We start from the raw sequence: 24,525 nt of genomic DNA on the forward strand, positions 1-24,525 counted from the left end.
TTCTCGAAGATTCTCTTATAATAACTTCGCATAAATAAAGCATTTTTTTATCATCTTCTCCTGTGTACATTACGTAGTGAACATTTTTTAATTTAATTTATTTTACTTGTGTATTTAAAGAATTTGGTTCCTGTTAATTTTATTTTGTTTCTGATTTATGTTTCTTTGTGTTAGTGGAAATAAATTTATTGCTTTTATTTAAGTTCTTATTTTTTACACCTCATCCATTTTTACACCCATATAAGTTATATAACAGTTAAGAGTAGTTAAGACGCGTCAAGACTATCTACTATTTTTAAGCTAAACAAAAACAGATACCTATGTCCCTGTCCTCGTAAGACCCAGGGCATTTTTGGCGCTTGAATTTGGACCTTTCTTTTATATCTATATGAGTCCAAAACTCGAATTTAGTCAGTACTTGTACAAGTACACGGGGACTTACGAGGCTATAGGTATGTAGAACAAATTAGAACCACCCCACACCAGCGTCGTCTCGCGAGCGTCGGCGTACAGTCAACAGAAGCCATAGGGCTCCTGATTGACGCTATGTTAAAGAAAAGTACGGTCAACAAAAAAAATAGAGAAATGTGAGTGAACACTCTATGCTTACTTATTTCTCTATGGTTTAAGTTTATAAATTACCTAACAATTATCATTATACAGCCGAAGACATGTAACTTCGCATAAGATGAATAAAGTCTAAGAAAAAAAAAGTGCCTCGGAAATCAAGAAAAAGTCATTCTCGGATAAATGGCGCACACACCTTTGGCCTATGCTCGGCTAGATGGCGTGACGACAACGTTTCATATTTAACAATTTTAACTCATATAAATATATCAGTGATTGAACGTACAAAACAATATAAAAATAATAAAATCATTTATCGATATATATAATTTTTTTTGATAATTTTATACTTGTTAATTTTGAGTTTTAGTCGTGTGTCGATAGATGGCAGTAAATTTCAGTGACTACAAAATTAACTATGACATGACCCCTCTATACTATCTTTTCTCTTTGACGCTATGTTAAAGAAAAGTACGGTCAACAAAAAAAAACTATGTTGAAAAATAGAGAAATGTGAGTTGACACTCTATGCTTACTTATTTATCTATGGTTAAAGTTTATAAATTACTTAACAATTATCATTATACAGCTCAGACACCTACTACTGCCATCTAGTGGTGCATAGAAAAACGACTTATAAAACAGACATAGGTTCATGAAGCGGCATCCGGTGACGAGTAGTAGAACTAAACTACTTGTACAGTACCTAACATCATTTCTTATGTTAATAAAATCACAAAAGCCAAATCTTTTATCACCTAAAAATAGGGTTAGGTAACTAAAATATAATTAGGTAGGTAGGTATATCAATGTCAGTCAAAATAGTGACATTTTTACACCAACACTACTCAAAGAAAATTCAATAATGCGGCTGTACAAACAGCAACACATCACACAAAAGCACTGCACATCACTGCTACACACACACACACACTGCACATCGCACTGTACATTGGTAGACTTTATTCCAAAAGGCATAAGGTCCACCGATGTACAGTTAACAGTGGGCCATGGTACTAACAGGACTTATCTTAACAGGGTGTTTGGTACAACGCCAACGTTAGCAAAATTAAAATGGCTTGAGTCATATGAGTGAATTGCAAAAATGTTTTACGTAATTAACGGCAGTTAAGAAGCTGTGATTAGACTGATTAGTCTTAACTTAATTGATTCATTTGTGTTACGAAAATTAACTATGTATATAAATTGTATTGTATGATTCGTATGTATTGTATTTATTGTACTTACTTAATTCGTACACATGTACGTCTATATGCATCTAACTTAAATAGAAATGGCTTAACTGTGGTAACAGATTAGAATCAATTAACTTTAGACTAATTACAGGTGCTCAACTATGTACATTTTTTTTGCAATTCACTCATATGCTATCTTTTCATGACCAAAAAAAATTGCTTCGTAACAACTTGTATTTAATTTACGAAAAACATGCGTAGAGGTGAAAAAATAAATCGTAGACAATTTTTTTTCTAGGCATTAGAAGATAGCAAATGCCACCAAACTGCCATTTTAATTTGGCAAACGAACCATACATACATACCAAACAGTCTGTTTCTTTATATATAATTACATATTATAAATATCGTCGTCTAGTACCTACAACCCAAACCTTATTGAGCTTACCGTGGGACTAGATTGATCTGTGTAAAATTGTCCTATAATTTTTATTCATTTATGTCTCTTATCTTATTGAGGGATTTTAAGGGCAGCCTATAATGACAGCAGGCTCTCTACCCCCAGGCCCCCACAGCGGACAGCAGAAAACGCGCCCTCCTGGCCGTGGTGGCCCGTGAACAACATTATGCCACATGTCTCCAATTCGGCTTGGTCCGCTTCGTCTCACCATTGGCTGAGAGAGCGGACCTCATCGCGCCTAACGACCATCAGCTGCTATTTCAGAACTTAGAAGAGGTAATTAGACTCAGCGGAGTTTCATATCTTATTCCCATTGTCCAACTATGGATGAAAGTGCCTGCCTACTTAGAACTCGTCTTACTTAAACTTAGTTGACCGTGAACAACATTATGCCACATATCTTCAATTCGGCTCGTGTTACCCTTGGCTGAGTGAGCGGACCTCAACCTCATAGCACCAAACGACAATCAGCTGTTATTTCAAAACTTAGAAGAGGTAATGAACGAAAGCATCCATGCATGGGTGAGTCAACATTTATTATTCTGTCTTAGAACACTCGTGGCACACCTTCTTAGTATCTACTTACAGATGTGCAAGCTGGGAAATTTTGAAAAAGTTGCAAAAGTTCTCGGGAATTTCAGAAAACTTTCATTTTGTTAATGAAATTTTCAACCCCAAAACTATAAGAGAAGTTTCCGAATTATTTCACCAACATTCCGACAGCAAGTCTAGTTGTATCACTTTCTATTAACGTGCAAAGAACTTGGAAATTCGTACAAAGTGTAGGTACATACTTACGTGGAAGTTTATAGTATGTTAAGTACCCTTTTCAAAAAATAATGACAAGAATAGACCGAAAAGAAGTAGAAAATGAGAAAAAAAATTACGCTGCCTCAAGAATGGAATGGAATGGAAACAAGAATGGATAACACATTGCGTGCCGGAAACCCGCTTGGCGGATTCCCTTGGTTGATTTCCTCTACAAATTGGGAAAACGCTGGGATCGGCTGATATTAGCGCTGCAAAAGCAATGGCGGTCAAGGTGCTAATAAAATAAAACTACCTACCTCTCTTCCAGATTCTAAGGCTATCCGAGGACATCCTAGACCAAGTGGTGCAGGATGACGGGGAGATCCAAACGTCGACGGTGGTGGCGGTCTACCTGCAGAAGGCGCCTGTGTTCCTCAGCCTGTACAAGAAGTACTGCCTCGGGTTGAAGAGGGCGGACTGTGTACTAGTAAGTGATTTCGGCTTTTAAGAGAAAACATCCTAAAACTAAAATATCCGGAATCATAAATTGGCTTTGTCTGATCCTGGATAGCCAGGATGGTTTTCGAGCATTTAAATGGCTCTCTCTATATATTTTCTTGGTGTTAACGAATACGATTACATTCTATCTTAAGCGTTTAGTCGATGCCGTTTTTATCCAATTTCTGCTCTATTCACCCCATAAATTAAGCAAGGACAGTAAGGATCATGCCGAATTTGGCCTACGATTTGAATAACTATCGGGACTTTCATGTCATATTTGGAGCCTAACAATATACCATCCATGTTTAGCGAGTGTTGGGCCAAACTTGTATGGGAGCGGAACATCATCCTTTGCCTATCGGATGTCGCAATCCATCCATAAAAGAATTGCCACAACTTGAGCATCGCAGAGCGTAGATTTCCTTTTAGCACTGAAAAAATTCTGACACCGGTTCGAGTTGGTAGCATTTCCGTGGACTCAATGGAGAACTAGGCTCTTGGTATCACGTAGGTAATAGAACCAAGAATACGTAAATAAAACCGTAAAGATAAATTCGATTATTTTGTTTTCCTCAGGTAAAAAAATCAAAAGACCCCAGCGGCGCGTTCTCGCGCTTCTGCACCAGCCCTCCGATCCCACGCCGGAGGCCCGACATCACCTCCCTGGTCCACAAGCCGCTAGAGCAGTTCCGGGAGCTTCTGAGGCTGATGAGGGCCGCTGCGGCCTCGGCGGGAGCGGGGCCGTATGACCAGCTTGAGAAAAAACAGCTGCAAGTTATTGTGGACCAGTTGCAGGTGTGATCTTTTGGCTTTTATTTGTACTTGTGAATCCGATACAAATCAAAGCGCATCATAATTACGAGCATGTTGATGTGCGGTCATCTACGAGTATTTAAGACTAATCGCGGTCACTATAGACCGGCTCTCCCATATTTAGTTTAATGGTAACATTCCATTTCTGACTGCAGCTGCACTATTAGTACTGAACGCGTCGCTGTCATTATCAATTTCCATTGTAAAATGAAAAGTAATGCAGCTGTCGTTGGAAATGGACTGTCACCTTAAGAATGACTCAGGTTCAACCGGGCCGTTTCCGGGGCAAAGAATCCGGAGCTTATTTTCTATGACAGATGACTGTGATCACGTGATGCTTCCATAGAAAACGAAGCGCCGGAAGCTCCGGCCCGGACACGGCCCGGTCTAACCTGAATGATCCTTTAATCCAAACTAAGTACATTATAAATATATCGACAACCATTTATACTTAGTGCTAGGGGTAGTTATGGGCTGTAAGTAGTGGTTTAATAAAATGGTGTGCGATTCTATTTTATTAGAAACATAACGCCCATGTATTAACCTCACGGTCTTTGTAAATGCTTCTGTCTTGTATTTCCACAGAGCGCATACCAAGACGTAACAGCGGGCTCGGGACTCATGGGTTTGGCTGGCGACGGCAAGCCGCTGCTCTCCGTTGCCGACCTTGAGAGTAGACTTGTCTTCACTAGGTGTAAGGTAAGATAAAGACTGCTAAGAGTATATGAGAAAATCTAGTGAATGATGGTTTTTATTTTGCAGTAAAACCTGCACGTTAATAAATCGGACATGTCAGTCAAAGCTTTCATTTTACATGTTTTATGAGACTTTCTCAATGCACAGTTTTAAACTCTTCTCTCTGCTACTTATATGGCACAAATCACATTCACACGTACGTAATCAGATCTGTTTTCCTCAGAAGTTCACAAATAGCGGGTATGTTTATTTGCTACGATCTTAAAAACCTTCTTCATTAATCATTTTTGTATGAGGGTACCTATCGATTCTCTTAATGTTGTTTCACTTTCCGACCTTCTCTACTACGTCTTCACCTTCCGTATGAGACCAGTGGCCGAAGACAATAGCTTGACTTGTCGTTTTCCTTCCAGCCCTTCATTCTAAGCACAACCGGCCGGCAATGGATCTTCGGCGGCGAGTTGTCCAGGGTGGAAGGACGCGCCGTCCGTCCGTACTGGGCCCTGCTGTTCAGCGACCTTCTACTCTTCGCCACTGTCTCCAGGGACCGGGTGCTCTTCGTCACGGAGGAGCCGGTGCTGCTGGCTACTGTGTCTGATGCTCAGTTCAATCTTAGGAAAAAAGGTATTTACCTGTAGTATTGGAAACTTATCAAACTTCTTCGACTTTGCACGAGTGCACCGCGATAAATTCACGCGCGACGATTGTCTTTTTGTAACTGTTATTAGAGATTATTTAAAGGTTATCTATCACGCGCCGTGATATTGACGAGATGTACCTATTAGTGCTTAGCCTTATTGATAATGATGGCTAACGGAAAGTCTCCTAAGTAGCAAAAACCTCAAAATTCCTTCCAAAATACTGAACATTCCAAGAACTTTATCAGCTGTTTGGGAGACTTCTGCAACTACACATATTGCGTATTTAAAACTACTAATTGGAAAGCTGGATTTATGCATTTTTTTAATTAAAGTATCGAGCTAATGAGTCGAACATGCTTAACTAAAAGTCCACCGAAAAACTACACTTCAATGTTTGCCCGATACGTGGCGGATTTGAAGTTTTGGTCACCCTAGGCTCCAGGCCCTGTAGTAACTTCTAGGCGTCCATCATATAGACTGCCAACCTTAATATCTGGGCGCCTTAGGCCGGGCCTACTGAGCCTTAGGGCAAATACATCACTCGAATTACTATTACTTTTATTTTCTGACCTATATCTTTGTTACAGCGACAGAATTCAGGCTGATCCTCGGAAGAACAGGGGGAGAAAGCCCTCTCGTCTCCTGCGCTCCTCGCACTCCTGGCCGAACCAGGACAGTGGTGCTACGGGCTCCTTCGATAGACCTCAAGGCGGTGTGGCAGAGTCTTCTTCAACGTCAGATGTGAGTACCTACTTAACTCCTTAAATATAATAGAAAACGAAAGATTTTTTTTTTCAAATGATACCAAAGTTAACTAATTAAGACATCTGTACATGGACATTGTATTATGTGTAGAGTTAAAGGTGACTCAGCTCAGGTAAGAAAGCACATCAAATTGTATGAAAACATCTCATAACAATCAGTTAGATTCATATAATATGTATTCTCATTTCTTTTATTGATTTTATTTTCTTTTCCTTTTGTAAGATTTGATTTGTTTTCTGAAAGAGCTACGTATTTGTGATTTCATGTGCATATATGTTTATTTTTTATATCAAATTCTATAAAGTTATGTACTCACTGAGTATAATTGCATGAATTCTATAGTAATTTAAATTGTATTAATTACTCGTAATGCATGTTAATTATAAGATGTAATAATGTTTTGAAAAGATGTGTCCCGCCGAGTTTGTTGCCGGTCCCATATTGGGATACCCTCCTCCAATTGAGGGGGGATTTAAATCTTCTCGGGGCAGAGGTGTACGGTTGGAGCCGGTAAAGGTTTATTTGACGTTCATAAGCGCATTGTAATATGCCTACTTGAATAAACTATTTTTTATCTTATCTTTTATCTTATCTGTGTAGTGATCACGAGGATTTCGATAGTTGTGGTATAGGATGTTTATGATGGACTATAAAAGAAAGCCATATTAGAGCCATATTTGAATGTATCCAGTAGGAATTTACCTATACTTAAAAACTTTTAATGCCTAAGCTACTACACTGACAGGGAATTTCATTATACTTTAAATTAATTTTAGTATCATAACATTATTCAAAAATGTGTAAAAACCTAGAATACTGACTCACTCACTTATAAAACAAGATTGATTTATTCCTTTCAGATACCGAGCAAACACGATGTCCGGCACTCCTCTCGGGTCACCGCTGGACTCGCCGGACCCACAACTCACGTTCTCCCTGGCCACGCTGGACTCACAGCAGCGCCAGGTATCCGCATCCAGCTTCCAGCGGGTCTCCAGCCTAGCGCTCCTGCCCGCCAGCAGCTACCGATCTCACCTCAATATGCTTGTCGAGGAGCGCCCCGAGAAAGAAGTCAGGGTTAGCTTCGATGTCCGGACCAATTCCATGTCGCCTGTTCCCCAACCAGCTAGAGGACCATTAAGCTCAGTCTGGCGAACGGCACCCACGCCAGAAACCCCATCGGCCAATCTCTCCCCAGCTGATTCACAAACCTTCTCATCCCATTTCGTGTCTACTTCTTCCATGGAGAAGAATGGCGAAGCCACTTCTCCGAGCGCTCAATTGACACCGGATGCCGGTGAAAATTATTCTGATTTGTCACCCTGTAGATGGGAGTCTTTCGAAGCCGATCTAGCCATGGCGGATTTGGACGTGGACCCGTCTTATAAGCACGCTGTTGAAGAGCGTATATTCCTACCCGACGACCCGCTTTTCCCGTGTATGATGCTGCCGGAGCGGCCTACTCCCCCAGCGTACCTGGAGCTCTGATCCCCCGACTCCGATACGGAGGCGAAGGCCTTGGACAGCTGCTTGCCTTGGAAGTGTGATAGCGACTGGGGGTAGCTTTGTTTCGGCGTCGGTCCCGATAGATGGCGTTGGATGGTGTAGAAGGCTTTCGTCGTGTAGACCCGAGCGTTTGTTGGATTGTTATAAAATTTGCTTATAGTTGAGAATAAGGTTGTGGTACATTTTTGAGAGACATATTTTCGATTAGCAGTATTGAAGTGATTTAGTATTTTCATCAATACTATAAGTCTGACCTATTTTAGTTCGGTGTCCGATCTCTATCTTCTAGGGTGTGACAATCTGGTAGTAAAATTTTACAGAACTGATAAACCCTTGTACAATGCTTAAGAGATGTTGAAAGGTGTCTAGATATGCCAATATATTTTACCGGGTAGCCTAAGTGTCAAAGATGTAACAATAGGGTACCAACAGTAGCAAATATTTATATACGAACTCATACCTAGGGGTTTTCAGGAGTTTCATTTGGCTTCGTAAGTCTTCCGTCCTTTTCTTATGACGTATTTCGACGTTGTTAGATTCGACAGTCCCTCGATTTTGTGACTTATGGGATGTTTTAATGAATGTTTACGTAATAGCCCCAAATTTATCGTGTTGTTAATATTAGAAAGATATATTGTGCAGAAATTATAGGTATTTGTAATGTGTAACTTATCTGTACATAGCCTTACAGTCATTGTACAGGTCATGTGGATATTTAGCGATTTGCGTCGCGACACTAACTTCACTAACCTTATATTTCGTTAGCATTTTTGTTTCGAAAGCTTTTTGTTTTAACTGTTTTATTTGGATTAGTAAACGTTTTAACTCTTAGTTCAAGTAATCGTTGCTTTCTGATGTCTTATGACTTATGAATAAGATAAAATGAGCTTCAAATTTTGACTTTTGCCTTTTGGACTTTTAACTAATGTTATATAACTGATTGTATGTTCAACGGTCGCTTCGAACGACTCGATGAGACGTTTCTTGTAACTTGTAACAGAACTGACAGTTTGTACAGTAACGATTGAATTTGAACTACGATTAAAACGAAACCCAAATAAAACTGTAGATGTTAATGTAAAGTACTGGCGCCTTTATACGTAGAATAAATGTGTTTACAACGAAAAATGGTAGTCGATTGTACAAATATAGTTATAGTTTTTTTGTTAGTAGCTAATTGTATTATAATAAAAGTATTTTGAGTTCCTCCATACCCGAAATATCGCTGGCATCGCAAAAGCAAAATGTTCACATAACCTCCTTTACCCCGGTCCTGTTATGTCTTAAGCTAAAGAGAATTTTTTACAAAAAGAATCCTAGCTAGAATTATTTCGGTGTTTTCGGCTGTGTGTAAATTTTTAATAATTATAAAAGAAAAATGCAAGTAATTTTGAGAAAAAAAGTTTTTGACTGGGTCCCCTGTAGTTTGCGCAGATGTATCTTTGTGTTAACACCGGATGTCATGAATAAAGACGTTTGTCAATGGCGAGAGATAATTTTATTTCTTTGACACCCATTTTGCGAAGCTAACGAACTATTTGTACCGACTTACCATTTTTCTGTGTAGCACTGGCGGTTCTGAATGCGGTCCAAGTGTCAGGCTCAGGTCTGTGTAGGGTGCCATATTATTATTGTCATAATTTAGGCGCGTGTGCGTTTCACTTAATCGCGGGTAAAAAGACGGGCGTACCCCACTTATAACTGGGACCTTAACGGACGTACGGAAGATTGTCCCACCTTTCACACGATATTGCCGATATTGGCCATCAATACCGGAAACCCGGTATTGAAGTCCATTTAGAAATCTTTTTAAAGGTAAAACCAGTCAAATAGGCAGTGAAAATGGTTTGTTTTGATATTTCGTTACACAATTTATCAATATAATTTAACATTTCCTGCTTCTTTTCCATAAGTATTTCGTCATAATAATTTTTGTACAAACAAAAGTACACTTTAAAGTTTCAGGTATGATTATTATCAATGTCGCATGGAAGATAAATCTTAGAAAACATACTACATACTATGTACTTACATTATACTTAATGTAGGTATTGAACTTTTGGAACATGCTTAGTCGTTATATGGTTTTACACTTACAGTAGCTATAGTAACCAATGAGAAGGAATTACATAATTCTAAACAGAACCAAACTTCGTGAAACACTTTTCTACCGTATTTATGTCCCGTGAACCCTGAATGTGTTGAACAAAAGGTATTGTTACTTTTATGCAGTGGTTACGTTACGACTGCTACTGCTTTGACTACGACGACTTTGTTATAAGTGCCCGTTTAAATTAAATACCAATTTTCCATCCAATTTATATGGTATGCATAACACGTTTTTATATCTCCAAAATAATTACCTGCATGCCCGGGCTTATTGTTCTTCTAATGAGAACCATGAAATGAGAAGTCATGGGCCAGTCAAGATATCGGTATAATTTGGGGGTACCAAATTTCCTTTTCACAAGTTAGATGGGTTTATTATGATAGAGCTGTTACATTGAACCTTAATACTATGTGTTTTTTTAAACGACATTGTTGCTTTGGCACGTGTCGCAAACGGCTCTGCATAAAAGAAAAGGCTTTTTTAACAGATTAGTACCAGAGTCGAAAATATCATCTCAGTAAATTTCAACTATACTTAGTTTATAAATACTTACTTCAGAACAACTGTACGCGGTCACGGGTCAGAGGGCCCACCGCAAAAACCAAAATTCGCAAATTGCCGGCATCTTTCTCTTACTCCAGTGAAGGCGAAGGTAATCAGAGGAACAGGAAAAGGCAGGCAATTACAGGCAACTTAGAGTCTCCGATTTTCGCGGTTGATCACAATGACCGCTCAGCGAGTGTGGGTGTACATTATTACGGTCGGCCATACGACCAGTATGGTCTTGTAAATATTCTCCTGGGTCCCTGAGGCCCTTACAAATAATTTATTCCAAATCGAATTTTGAATAAAAATGGAATACAAGAAGGCTCTAAATTCAAAACTGCAATGTCCCTGTAATAGGTGAGGGTGAGCTCTGGATATAGAGAAGATTATATTTTATATTTTTAAGACTGTTTCCGCAAAGGCCACGTCTACGCCTCGGCTAGTCTGTGGCCATGAGTAAGTCCATTCATAATAAAAAAAAAAACGGAAACGCGTTTCCATGGAGTGGTCCAGAACCCCCAAAATCTATCTACTTAAGAATTCAAAAATGCTTGCGGCTAACTACGAGCATAGATAGGGTCGTGGTTCCTGCCACTATGGAGCGAGAATAGATATCCAGATATTTAAAATAGGACGCCAGGATACTATCCTCATCAAACGTATGACATATCCAAATGAAAATACAAATTTATTTACTAAACACTTTTATTCCCTTTGCACCACAATAGGACCTGCTACGGCCTCGACACTTCAAAATTTAAATTACATACCGTAACTATTACTAACTAAATTTAATCTAAGTACATCTCAGGCAAACTCGGGCCTGTAATACACACAATATGCAACATAGGAATTACAGGTTTCCTATTAATAATAGAATTTACCATGTAGAACGTTCACTTTAAAAAAAAAGTTCTGACTTAAAAATTGTTTATACTTTCCAGCAAAGGAACACCGTCACTAATGTAAATATAAATTATTAACTCCCAGTTTTATCGGATAACCACTTCACCTCGAGTCCTTAACTTAAGTGGAGAAGACGGCTTCCCAACTAGAATGGTGCGACACCACCCTAGGTGCTCCGAGGTAACAACGCAACATCCAAAAGTGGTACATCCAAATAGGAGGTCACTCCCAAAGGGTTAGATCTTCCAAAAGCCATAGGGCCAAGGGACCAAGGACAGTGCAAGGGGACAAGGGGACAAGGGGGATTCAGGAGGCTATAGGTATAATTAATTAATTATTAAACCCCGTTACCAATATTGTAATCGATTGAAAATCATGGTGGGCTAGACTTTCTATCTCTAATTATGGTACCTATAGTCCGTTTTTTTTAGCATTAGAAAGAACTTCGCAGAAGTTCGCTTGTGGTTCTAAATCTGGCCCTTTTAGCGGTAACAATTTGAAGTAAATTATATGTATTGACCATGCTACATTAGATAATTCAATAATTATTAACAATTAACGACCCTGATAAAAACTGCACGCTTGCTTCTGCGGAGTTCTTTCTAATGCTAAAGAAAACGAACTATAACTTCGCCGTTGTTGCCCGACTTCGACCACCTTCGACTAAGTAACGTATGAAAATAGGTAATCAATTTGTTACGAAGAATTATATGTCCTATTAAATATCTTGCATCTTTTGATAAACGTTTTTAAACGACTGCAAAAGCTTGAGCCTTGACTAAATCCGTCTGGCTACTTGTATAGACTCGCCGCAGTTCAGCGGAGACGCATACCGGCGCCGCGAGCGCCACCGAAGGCGCCCGCAGCTCCCGCAGTCGGGGCTCCACGTTGCACCTCCAGAAGTGGATGACGCAGCTACCAGAGGCCGAAGAGTTGGACCCCCCTGAGCCTGACATGGAGGTAATTGAGACATTTATGCAAAAGTCTTCAGTCATACAGATGGCTCTCGCAATCGGGGTTCAGTGTGCACCTCCAGAAGTGGATGACGCAGCTACCAGAGGCCGAAGAGTTGGACCCACCTGAGCCTGACATGGAGGTAAATTAAGACACTTATGCAAAAGTCTTCAGTCATACAGATGGCTGTCGCAATCAGGGTTCGATGCTGCATCTCCAGAAGTGGATGACGCAACTACCAGAGGCCGAAGAGTTGGACCCACCTGAGCCTGACATGGAGGTAAATTGAGACACTTATGCAAAAGTCTTCAGTCATACAGATGGCTCTCGCAATCAGTTCGATGCTGCACCTCCAGAAGTAGATGACGCAGCTACCAGAGGCCGAAGACTTGGACCCACCTGAGCCTGACATGGAGGTAAATAAAGTCTTCAGACATGCAGATAGCTCTCGCCATCAGAGTTTGATGCTGCACCTCCAGTAGTGGACGACACAACTACCAGAGGCTGATTGACCATACAATGCTATCCATTTGAACAGGCGAATATTTGGATGCATACGTTAGTTGCTTTAAAGTCAGACCAAGAATAGTCTGCAGCGGATTTGATAGCCCACGCAGTGCAAGTGTTTTTTTAAACGTCAAATTTCTATGAAACTGTGACGTATAAATGACACTTGCACTGCGTGGGCTATCAAATCCGCTGCATACTTTTTTTCGTCCGACTCTATTAAATAATTAATGTTTACAAATACAATAACAAAACAATTTTGGATCCTGTTCCTGTTCAATGAGACATCAATCTATTATCCAGATGTGGAGTGTAGAAGAACTGAGGAAGCGGTCAAAAGAACTGAACCTTCTAGAAGTAGCCGAGGTGATCACGATGAACGGAGATAAGAGTTCGCCGAGCGAGAAGAAGGAGACGGACCACAGTCCCTCCAAGAGCAGTAACTCTGGGAGTCAAGTAAGTATTATTTTATTAAAGTTCAACCATGCTTGCTTGGCTGTTAAAGCTTCTGCTGTGGCTTTCGGTGAAGGAAAACATTGTGAGGAAACCTGCACATATCCGCGAAGAAATTCAAAGGTGTATGCAAAGTCTCCAACCCGCATTGGGCCAGCGTAAGGCCTAAGACATATATGGGACAAGTAGAGGCTATGTATGGGGTAGACACTCTAAAGAGAATCTTATAACTAGGTTATTAGGTAAAAACGATGGACTAAATACTGGGCTATGGCATAAAAACTGGACGCCCTAAGTATTTTCAACTGACGCCTTCCATTCTACTTCAGATTACAGTCCGCACAAGTCCAGTGGTCGTAGACACGATTCCGGTCTGCCGTCAGTGCCACAAGAAGTGCCTCTCGAAGCCGAACAGCCCCCTCATATCGCAGAAGGAGCCTCCGAAGCCGAAGGAGGCACCTTCCCCGCAAAACTCGTCGAGTAAAAGCCCTACGTGCAGTGCCAACTGTGGTAACAGGTAAATAATACATTCTTTTTTTGACAAATTGCTCATTTATATTTTGTATACTGACTTTTCTTTCTCTCATAGTTTTAACTTAACATTTACCTTAAATTCTGATTTCAGGAAGCCGAAAACCTTCTCCATGCACTTAGAGCGTAAAGGTGCTATCAAGATACGTCCAGAAGATGCTCCTAAAGCAGCCATGAGAGTCATAGACTCCATAGAGCAAAGTCAAAGAATGCTCAAATCTACGTCCTATGACCTAAAAACTGAATCCCCCCTACTTAGCAGAAGTATTCACTCAACAAACAAGAGCCAACTAGAGTTGAGGAACAATACTTCTATTAGATCCCCTAGTCCTTCCTCTGGCTCTAGAAATAATAGCCCTTTATCCACTAGCCATACTACTTGTAGCTCGATGGTGTTCAATTCTAGCTCTAATGATTTAAGAATGTCTAATTCTAACATTTCTAACCAAGTCCAATGCGTTATAGCTCAAGAGAGATACCTTAACGAAGTAAAATGCGTTGAAAGTGTAACATTGTCAAAGACAAAAAACAACAACGCAAACTATCCATCCCCGGCAAGTATAAGAAAAGAACAAATAACAAGACAAAAGGCTGAAAATGTGCTTAATAAAGTATTAGGTATGAACATTATAACTAAGAGAGAAAACGTTGGAACATGTCTTAAAACGTCATCGGTGTTTTTAGATGACGATTCAGTGCATGAAGATGATGATTTTAAAATTGAAAGGGGATTAAGGCGGTCTCCTAGGATGGGTATATCAGCGGTTACTAAAATGAACGGTGATATAAATAAAAAGACTGAGGATGTTAACGCCAATACGTGTAATGATGATGATGATGATTTGGAGTTGGGCCCTCTCATGTTGATGGGGCTGTCTGCGATCAATCCAGCGGCGCATCTCATGCGAGTTGAGCCTTTTAAAAAGGCGTCTGTGGCCAGCTTAAACGCTAACTCGAGACCGGAAAGTCTGGGGTCCATAAAATGTGAATCCCCGGTCAATATTTCGGTGGTGCCGCCGACGCCGGACTACAATACTGTTGATAAGACTGTAAGTTGATCAAGAAGCAGACTTTGAGAAGATTATTTTTATTCTTTACGCATTAATGGGTCAGACACAATCCTCTAACTTAAATTTTGGCCCACCGCCTTCAATACACGTTTTATGTTGTTTTCCGAGCTTACTTAACTACGTTTTGTTTTATTCATTTCGATGCCGGTCAATAAACACGTTTTTATAAAAAAAATTAAAAAATGGTTTATGACAGAAACATTTTAAAATTATAAATCATGTTTACGAAAAGGTCACAAAAACGTGAATTGTTGTGACAAGTCAATTGGAGTTTCCACAATTTTTCGCCTTTAGTTCATTTCAATTAATATCTAGAATTTCTCGTAGCACTGTGCCTACTATAGATATTTAAATAATTTCCAGGATACCCTAATAGATGAATCTCCCGAATCGCCGGACGCGCCGGAAGACCTGCCGTACGTGTCACTCAAGAGGTCTGTTGTATCCATATTGGAAGCCATTACGCACTGCCCGATCCTTAGTCATGAGGAACCATGTAGAACCTTGCTTGTAACAAAGTTGTTAAAGAATCTTGTAGTAAAACCACCAGCTATAGTCCAAACGCTTAAGTATGTTTCATAAATAACTGGAATATCTTCATTCAGGTGTGATTACTTGAATGTTGTATTTTGAAGGCAAGTTATTATCATAGATAGAAGAAAAAAACACCATCGAGAATAAGCACTTTGAAGTTATTGACCGTAAGTTGTTCTTCTTATAGTTTGGTGGTCTAGCGTCATTTATGAAGAAAATTTCTGGAGTAATAAACTAAAACCCGGCTTACAAAAATAAATAAGAATAAACCTAAATATAAATCATATTAAAACTCGTTAAAACGGCCTATTCTGACTACGAACTATAATTGAGTCCTAATTAGTCATAAAAAAACAGACTATTGAAATTGCTCATTACTTAATCCAGAATAAAACAATCGTTACCATCTGCAAGCCTAATGTCACTTGCTATTCACTCCACATCGCCTACTCCACACCACCCATAACACCAGTTTGTCAAAATGAGGTTAAAAATTCAGAGTTCATCGCAGATTAGGACGCTGCTCTAGGTCCGCTTGTCTAGTCCGAGAGGTCTGTCACTACGTTTTCTATAGAGAACATCACGTGATCAGCCATCATAGAAATCGAAGTGTCGGACGCCTCGGCCCGGACCAGAACCGTTTTAGCGTGATCCTAATTATACAGAGAACACAATCTGTGAAGACGTCTCTTTAATCTGTAATATCGCCAGTCCGCGGCCATACGTATTGCTACCTATGATAGTGTTTAACCTCAGTGCACCTCATCTAAATAGCTAAAACCGTGCGTAATGGCGACCACTGTTTCCCCACACAACTAACCTACGTTTGATTTAGATCCGGCAACATTGATTTCAGGTATGGCACGATGTCGAGTCTGGAACGGCTGCCGTCCGACGAAACGGATGACGGAAACGTGAGAACGGAGCCGGAGCCGACGAAGGCGTATAACACGGGTAGGAAGTCATACTTAACCCTATTAAGGTGGTGGTACTAGAGCTCGACGCGGTCCCAGTACATGTCATCTTGAACCTTACGTCAATGTCAATAGAGGTGACAGCAGGGTGTCATCTATTGGGCATTAGCATGTCGAGTACTAGTACCACAACCTTACCAATATATTATTGGTGTCTTTGCACATCACGTTAACACGTAAAGCTTTGGAAAGTTTAATGAGATGTAAGGGATACATCGAGTGTCCTTGCCCGTGTCATGGGGATGCACGCAGAGGCAGCACTCGCGAGGGTGTCTGTAGACTATTGGAAGTAGTTGGAGTCTAAAAAGAACAACTATTGATAATGCCTATATTTGCATTAGCAAGATAATATTATAAACGAGAAAGTACTGTCTGTCTATCTATTACGTCTTCACGCTTAAACCGTTGAACCGATTTATTTATTTATATTTTCGATTAGTAAATGCCATCAAGATCTACCAGGACTCGCGGAGCCCGATTCAGACATAACCATTTATTACGGTTTTGATATCATTTTGATACGACCTTGAACATAGCTCATTTCAAGTTAGAAAGCATAACAAATTGGACCTCCAGCTGAGACAGTTGACCCCCTCTGGAGTCAGGTGGACAGGGAGGGTCAGTTAATTCTGCAGCTGCCTGAAGATCCTGTTTCAGTGTCAGGCGCGGCAGGAGGCATAATGGGCTGGACGGCCAGAGCAGGCTCCTTCGTGGTGGAGAAGATGAACATCTTCAGCTACACGGAGAGCGTCCCCAGCACAGCGCTTGCGCACAAGCAGCCATCTTTCCTTGAAAGGTATGAGCGATCCTTTAGGCCTCATTCTTACGAGAGCTGTTTCAACGCGCGTAAAAATGTTTGAATGGAGGTGGCGCTTTTTATCAAGCGTGGATTTTCGATTTCAAGCGTTGGTCGTTAAATCGAATTTAGCGTGCGGACAGATTCAAGCGCTTTATTAACGCGCGTTGAGAAAGTGCTCGTTAGTATGAGGATTTACACACAGGTTTAACGCCACGCCTAAAGAGACCGTGCGTGTTGGAGGGTCTGCCAAATCGTGACCTGAATCTATTACTTTTATATTTTATATACTTTCATCTAAATTATATTTTCACAGCGAAATCTTGGAGCAATCACAAGTACCTATATGTTCTGTATGTCAGCGCTGTATGTTCCCCGTTTATATATATATACATATACTTCCCTTACTAACCTTCTTTTTCCTTTAACAACTAGGTGGAATGACGGAGAAGCAGAAACGATGAGTATGTGTAAAACTAAACGTTTTTTGAGTGATACCGTTTTCTCTTGTAGCTATTATGTAGAGAAGATATTTATGATGAAGATCAATTGTAGAGAAAATATTTTATAATATGTTAACTAAACGTTATTTTTAGTGAAACCGTTTTCTAATGTAGCTATTTTGTAGACAAGATATTTATGACGGCCAGCCAGCAATAAATGTAGAGAAAATACTATATTTTAACTAAACTTTTTTTTATTCATACCGTTTTCCGATGTAGCTATTTTGTAGACGAGATATTTAGGACGACCAGCCAGGAATAATTGTAGAGAAAATATTTTAACAAAACGTTTTTTAGTGATACCGTTTTCTAATGTAGCTATTTTGTAGAGAATATACATATTTATGACGGCCAGCCAGGAATAATTGTAGAAAATATATTTTGCTAGTCTTTGTCAAGTATCAATTTATAGTTTTAAAAATTTGAGACTTAATAAATTACAATTTGTAGATATTTGTTTCAAGTAGTCATGTGATTTTTTTATGAATATATAATTAAATATGTAATTAAAATTGTTAATAAAATCTACAAATTTTAAAATGATTTTTACTTTAACGGCATATTTTCTTCGATGTATACACGTTATAATACACGATTTTAATACTTAGCCGCAATCATGCCGCAACAGAAGAAATATTGCAAAGTTTGCACTAATTCTTCATTTGGATATAAAACGTAACTATAATAATAAATACAGTTCTTCTTGCATCTAGTCTAGATCAACATTTCAGTCAAATCAAGAACTAAAAGACCTCAAACCGCAGATGCTTGGGCGTCAGCGAGTGGAAAACAGCGGTGGAGGACGGCACGGCGGAGACGGGTGACGGCAGCGGGGCGAGCGGGGAGGAGGCGTGGGGGACACCCTCGTCGGGCGACCTGTCGGATAATCTGCCGGACTCCGAGCACGGCACACTCTCTGTAAGTGGGGGACGACAGGGGGGCGAGCAGGGAGGAGGCGTGGGAGACACCCTTGTCGGACGACCTGCCGGACTCCGAGCACGGCACACTCTCTGTAAGTGGAGGACGACTGTGGGGCGAGCGGGGAGGAGGCGTGGGGGACACCCTCACCGGGCAACCTGTCGGATAATCTGCCGGACTCCGAGCACGGCACGCTCTCTGTAAGTGGGGGACGACAGTGGGGCGAACGGGGAGGAGGCGTGAAGGACACCCTCACCGGGCAACCTGTCGGATAATCTGCCGGACTCCGAGCACGGCACGCTCTCTGTAAGTGGGGGACGACAGTGGGGCGAACGGGGAGGAGGCGTGAGGGACACCCTCACCGGGCAACCTGTCGGATAATCTGCCGGACTCCGAGCACGGCACGCTCTCTGTAAGTGAGGGACGACAGTGGGGCGAACGGGAAGGAGGCGTGAGGGACACCCTCACGGGGCAACCTGTCGGATAATCTGCCGGACTCCGAGCACGGCACGCTCTCTGTAAGTGGGCCCTGGCCCTCGATTGCCACGTACCTAGTGTATTTACCTACCTATACTTGTGCAACAGTTTAGATTTAGACCAACGACTTTGATAGCACACGCAGTGCAACTGCTATTTTTACGTCAAACTTCTATGAAATTATGACGTATAAATAACACTTGCACTGCGCGTGCTATCAAAATCGTTGCAAACTTTTCTTAGTCTAACTCTACTACTTTTCTAAACAAAAACGACGGTAGACTGTATAATAACCTTCCACTTCTCTAACAGTGGCACATAAGCCTTTTGAACAGAAAGCCCTTCACTTTCACAGTCGCCCACGAAGTCCTCATCATCGTACGCCGGTGACGACGACACGGAGCTGATGATGGACGAGCTCCTCATGGCGCCCACCATCACTGGACCCACGACGCTGAGGCCACTGTTACCTAGGTAAATATATAACTTTTCTTCATTCTTAATACATACAGGGCGTTACTGACCATGGGGCTTTAAATTCAGGGCTCGATTCTACTCGCTAAACTGAGCTACTTTTATTATTGTATGAAAAAGTAAAAAAAAAATTCGGGATTTCAGGGTTGGTGCCATAATAAAAGTAGCTCAGTTTAGAGAGTAAAATCAAGCCCTGGAATTAAAGCCCCATGGTCAGACACATACTGTATAGATGTCTTGACCAGATCTGAGAGCGTCCGCTAGCTAGCGCAGTTGCACGGATTGGGTGAGCTATAGTGATGAAGTGATGAGCAACGTTAACTGGGAGTTAACTGGCGCGGACGCGTGTGAAGGATTTTACCTACAATATGGCACCCGCGCTAGCTATTGGAAACTATTAGAAATGATAATTTCATGATGTGGAAATCATTTTAATAAAAAGGTGGCTTGATCATGTCATTAAAAAGTCTAACAATATCATAGTGATAAATTCTAAAATGACATTTCATTAAATTATCACAATCTGATTTGCCATGACATAGACAAAGAGTCAGAGAGGCCAAGGCTTAGAAAGTATGTTTTAGGGATTTTTATTTTTTTAGTTAGATTTAGTTATAGTTATTTTATGTAATAAGGTGATGACGATGAAAACTATTATTCGCTAGGCGTGAACTTGTATAAATTTTTACCTTTGTCCGTATTCTTGTCCCCACCTTAAATCACGCTTTTTGAAACACTATAGCTGCATGCCCACTTTTGTGTTTAATTAGCATATCCATTAAGAGATAAGTCTTACAGTACTGCTACTGTCCTTTTTTTTTTCCTGAAAAGTTAATCTAATTAAGTATTGAACACCAGAAAGTGACAATAGTTATATCAGTTATACTTAAGGAACTTTTGTCACCTTCTGGTATCCAATGCAATAGTGTGGAAGCGATAGACCGACAGCGGCGACAGCTTTAAAAACGTTTTATAAAAAAAGGCGGTGTATTAAAAAATATAAAGTACAGAGAAAATGTATATTTATGGGTATTAAACAACTCGTAGTACTGGAAGACCCATTAATGTTGCTTTAGGTACCTACTTTAATACTCACTCCCGATTGGCAGATGAACAAAATTTTACACAAGATACTAACCTTGAAACGTAACTTAGGGATATTTTTAGGAGAAGACTGGAACCCCTGATGGAAGAGGAATGCTCGGACAGTGGCAGCGAAGACAACAAACAGACGCCCACCAATTCGGAAGACCAGGTGAATATCTTAGTAGTTAAGACACACTTGTATTTTTAGTCGCTAATGGCGATATGTTTTGGGCCCGTCGGGGGTCCTTCCTCAGGCGCTCGTGCTCGCGGCGGCTGCGCTCTGACCGCACTCACTCGAGCCCGAGGAAGGACTCTCGACGGGCCCGAAACATGTCGCCAATAGCGACTCAAAATACAAGTGAGTACCGTTTAAAATATGTCTCACGAAAGTTTAATTTCGAGTAGTTAAACACTTAAATATCGGGTCATACAAAGATTCTCAAACAAAAGTTGTGTGGCTCTAGTGGAAAGGGGTACAAGTCTATCGCAGCCCAGGTGAAAATAAGTACCTAAAATTGTTATGGACTTGTACCCTAGACTCCCTAGAGCCTCGCTGAATTAATAAACTAAAACAGTAAGATTAAAAATCTAATCGTCTGCTGAACTCTATATTAAGCTCGTAACAAGCCCGAGAAATTCCCCGTATACCTTAAGTACCTCTATTTATTAATAATATTAATTGATGAACCTAGACCATGTTTCAAAATGAAAAGAATTGAAGGATGGACGGATGATAAGGGGCCAAATTCGACATGTACAACTGTCAGATTTCGCATCCACGTCAAATCAACAGTTGACTTTAATGCATACTGAGTGTTGATTCCATCAACGGTGGATAATATCATTTGGTACAACCAAAACTCCAACTCTAAACTAAGGGTGGTTCGGTTTGGTTTGCTTGTCACCCTAACTGTGGATTGTTAATGTCAAATTTTGACATTGTACGTATTCGAGAACTTATGATTTTTCCCACATCAACGGGAGATCAACACGATACGTCAAACGTCGCTTGTCGAATAGGGGTCAAGGACGCGCGTAATGTGTAAAGATGTAGGTATGATGATGTTCTATGTACAGAAATAAAAATCCATCGAAAATGTTGTTTTATCAGGAGACTGATTTTTGAATTTTTATCGCTCGATTTCATCACTCGAATATCGGTGGAAAACGGCTATATGCTAATTTTTGAAATACGAGCGATAGAAATTTGGAATCTATTGGTATTGACCACTGGATTTCAATTCTATTAATAGAATTTAAATGTCTAGTAGTGGAGATATTATTTAACGAAATACACGAAATCGAGTGGTCGAAATTCAAAAATCGGCCCCCAGTAGCTAAGAGCGAAAATCATTTTTTATATTAATTTGGTTGGTTTTATATCTGTCGCCTACTACATGTAGAAGAACAAATTAGTCTAAACACAGTATATTTTATGGAATTCTCTGCCAAGAAGTCAATTTTGAACGGTGCGATCCGGGCTTGTATTTAATATTATCTATTTAAAATCTCAGAAAAACAATATTACGGAGGTGAAACGGGGGAGGGGTGATTTGACCAAACGAGATGATCTTATGGACTACTGAAAGCAGTAGGAGTAGCAGAGAATACGCTGTTAATATATGTCGTAGTCTCATTTCTGCCTACTTCTAAAAAGTGCCATCAAAACGGTAGACGTACACCAATGCTTGGTGGGCAAGAGTGAACCCGACTAAATTACGTAACGTTCTTTTTGGTATATTGAAGGAATTATAATCGTCTTTTTAATTTCGTCGCATTGCTTACTTTTTGTCCCTCGCGAGCGCACACATCTCAATATACGCATTAAGTACTTGCTTTGAGAGTAAATCATTTTGAAACATGGTAATTTAGTACATACACGTATTGTTACATGCCCCATAAATAGCATGACTGGAATGGTGCATGCGTTGTGCATGTTCCATTGCTGTTCAAATTACTAGATTACCTTATACATGTATAGTTGAGGGGTTAGCTAGCAACTGATCAAATTGGGGCAGAGTGCCGGACTATCAGTTTAGTAAGGTCGGATAAGAAGGACAGTTAGTGTTTGTAGGAACTCGAGTCTTATGAGCCTAAACTTCAAGAACTCAACTCGCGAGTGAAGAAAACCTTCCGGGTCTTTTTAAGTCCCGTGTCGAGTCCTTTAATTATCACGAGTATTTAAACTAATTAAATTTGGTCTCTCTTATCTAACCGACCTTTTATATTTCGTAATTTCTTTTCGGCAAAACCGGTGTTAGATGTAATTAAATACATTATATTTAAAAACAGAAGTAAGCCGAATACCAGATTAATAAATAATATTTCCACTTTAGACCATAAACTTTCTGATAACAACAATTAGGGTAGTGTCTTGACAAGGTTTGAAAAATTCTTATTCCGTATCGTAGTAATATATATAAGGAAAAAATTCTCAATATCTAAAAAAGATCCGAAAATTTCATACTTTATTAAGTTTATCACTACGACTCTCAAGGTAACAAACTTTTTCGTACAAAAAACCAGCCGATCCTTATTAATGCAAGCAACTACCCCTTATTTGAAGAGCTCAATAGGCTATAATATATAATTTGAGGCCAAAAATCTTGCATCTAATTCACACCCTGATAATTTGAGACCAAAACCCCAGCATCTAACACCGGTCCGCTCCGCTACATTATCTAAGGCACCAAGCCCTAACTAAAATCTCGCATCTAACGCCGGTCCTAATGAGCACAGTATATCAGCGTGCAAGGGTCCCAATCCATCTAATTGGCTAGTGGGTAGCTAGGCGATGTCTCACATTGTGAATGTTCCGCTGACGCGGCCATTGCCGCAGGGCAGCGCGCGTGGGCTCGCTGCTGACGGCTGCTCCGACGCGCGCCGGCCGCCCTCTGCTTTAGAGTCAGGTGAGTTTACTGTTCCTTTATTACTGTGGCGGTCTTCACATGGCGACCGCACACCGCTCAGCACAACCGGGATATCGCTATAGTGTCCTTCTATGGAACTTGCTAACTACGTAAACAAACCGCCATATTGAAATTGTCTCTGAATGATGAATTTACTAGTGACTTTTGTTTACATAGTTAGCAAGTTCCATAGAATGACACTATACGGTGTCGGGGTTTGCGAAAGCCAATGACAGAGGTCCATTAGCTACCGTTGAGCTGGGCGAATTAAGTGGGGTCTTCGTTCGATCCGTACAGAAGTGACTCCCTGTCACACATGTATAGTGCTGTCTAGCTCACACGTGAAGCGGTGTGTGGATTTGTATCAGTGTGATAACCGCGTAGAGTCTGGCTAAGCTAACTTTGCACCAACATGAACAGAACAAAGTGAGGAAATGTCATTATAAGCCATGCATATTTAGCTTGGTCCTACTCTACACAATTTTCACAAAAAGTCTTCTCCGAAAGCATTATTCTTATTCCGAAACTTATCTACTAATTTTGAGTTTAGTTGTACTGGCATTTAAGCTTTAAAACTAGGTAACCAAGGTCTATAATTTCTTGAAACAAAGACTTTTGCTTTCGGTCCAATGTGTCTTTCCATAAGAAGGGACCTTATTCTTCACGTGCACTAGGGCCTCTCCATCACAAAAGGGTCCTTATAAACATGGAGCATAAGGACCCTTCTCTATTGGAAAGTCACAAATATGTATATTAACAGCAAATGTGGACACAAATAATAGATTTTAGTTTATGTTCAATTGTTCATACCCTAAGTATCCCTTTAAAATGGTAATGTAGATTCCCAGTATACATATATTACAGAAAGTAGACTTTTGATGT

General features: G+C 40.3%; 1 protein-coding gene across 1 annotated transcript in view; it reads left to right on the plus strand.

Annotated features, from left to right (window-relative positions):
- LOC134678432 (uncharacterized) overlaps positions 1-24,525 on the plus strand; it is a 109,531-nt gene that overhangs the window by 52,991 nt on the left and 32,015 nt on the right. The window contains exons 9-26 of the mRNA XM_063537008.1: positions 2,314-2,499; positions 3,302-3,460; positions 4,051-4,269; positions 4,873-4,986; positions 5,397-5,607; positions 6,212-6,365; positions 7,250-7,355; positions 12,262-12,417; positions 13,222-13,374; positions 13,701-13,888; positions 13,997-14,951; positions 15,336-15,406; positions 16,363-16,460; positions 17,138-17,276; positions 18,544-18,697; positions 19,530-19,648; positions 20,804-20,903; positions 23,574-23,643. Of these exons, the coding sequence (XP_063393078.1) occupies positions 2,314-2,499; positions 3,302-3,460; positions 4,051-4,269; positions 4,873-4,986; positions 5,397-5,607; positions 6,212-6,365; positions 7,250-7,355; positions 12,262-12,417; positions 13,222-13,374; positions 13,701-13,888; positions 13,997-14,951; positions 15,336-15,406; positions 16,363-16,460; positions 17,138-17,276; positions 18,544-18,697; positions 19,530-19,648; positions 20,804-20,903; positions 23,574-23,643 (3,352 nt within the window). The remainder of the gene's footprint in view (positions 1-2,313; positions 2,500-3,301; positions 3,461-4,050; positions 4,270-4,872; positions 4,987-5,396; positions 5,608-6,211; positions 6,366-7,249; positions 7,356-12,261; positions 12,418-13,221; positions 13,375-13,700; positions 13,889-13,996; positions 14,952-15,335; positions 15,407-16,362; positions 16,461-17,137; positions 17,277-18,543; positions 18,698-19,529; positions 19,649-20,803; positions 20,904-23,573; positions 23,644-24,525) is intronic.

This window comes from Cydia fagiglandana, chromosome Z (genome assembly GCF_963556715.1).
Source record: "Cydia fagiglandana chromosome Z, ilCydFagi1.1, whole genome shotgun sequence".
NCBI lineage: Eukaryota > Metazoa > Arthropoda > Insecta > Lepidoptera > Tortricidae > Cydia > Cydia fagiglandana.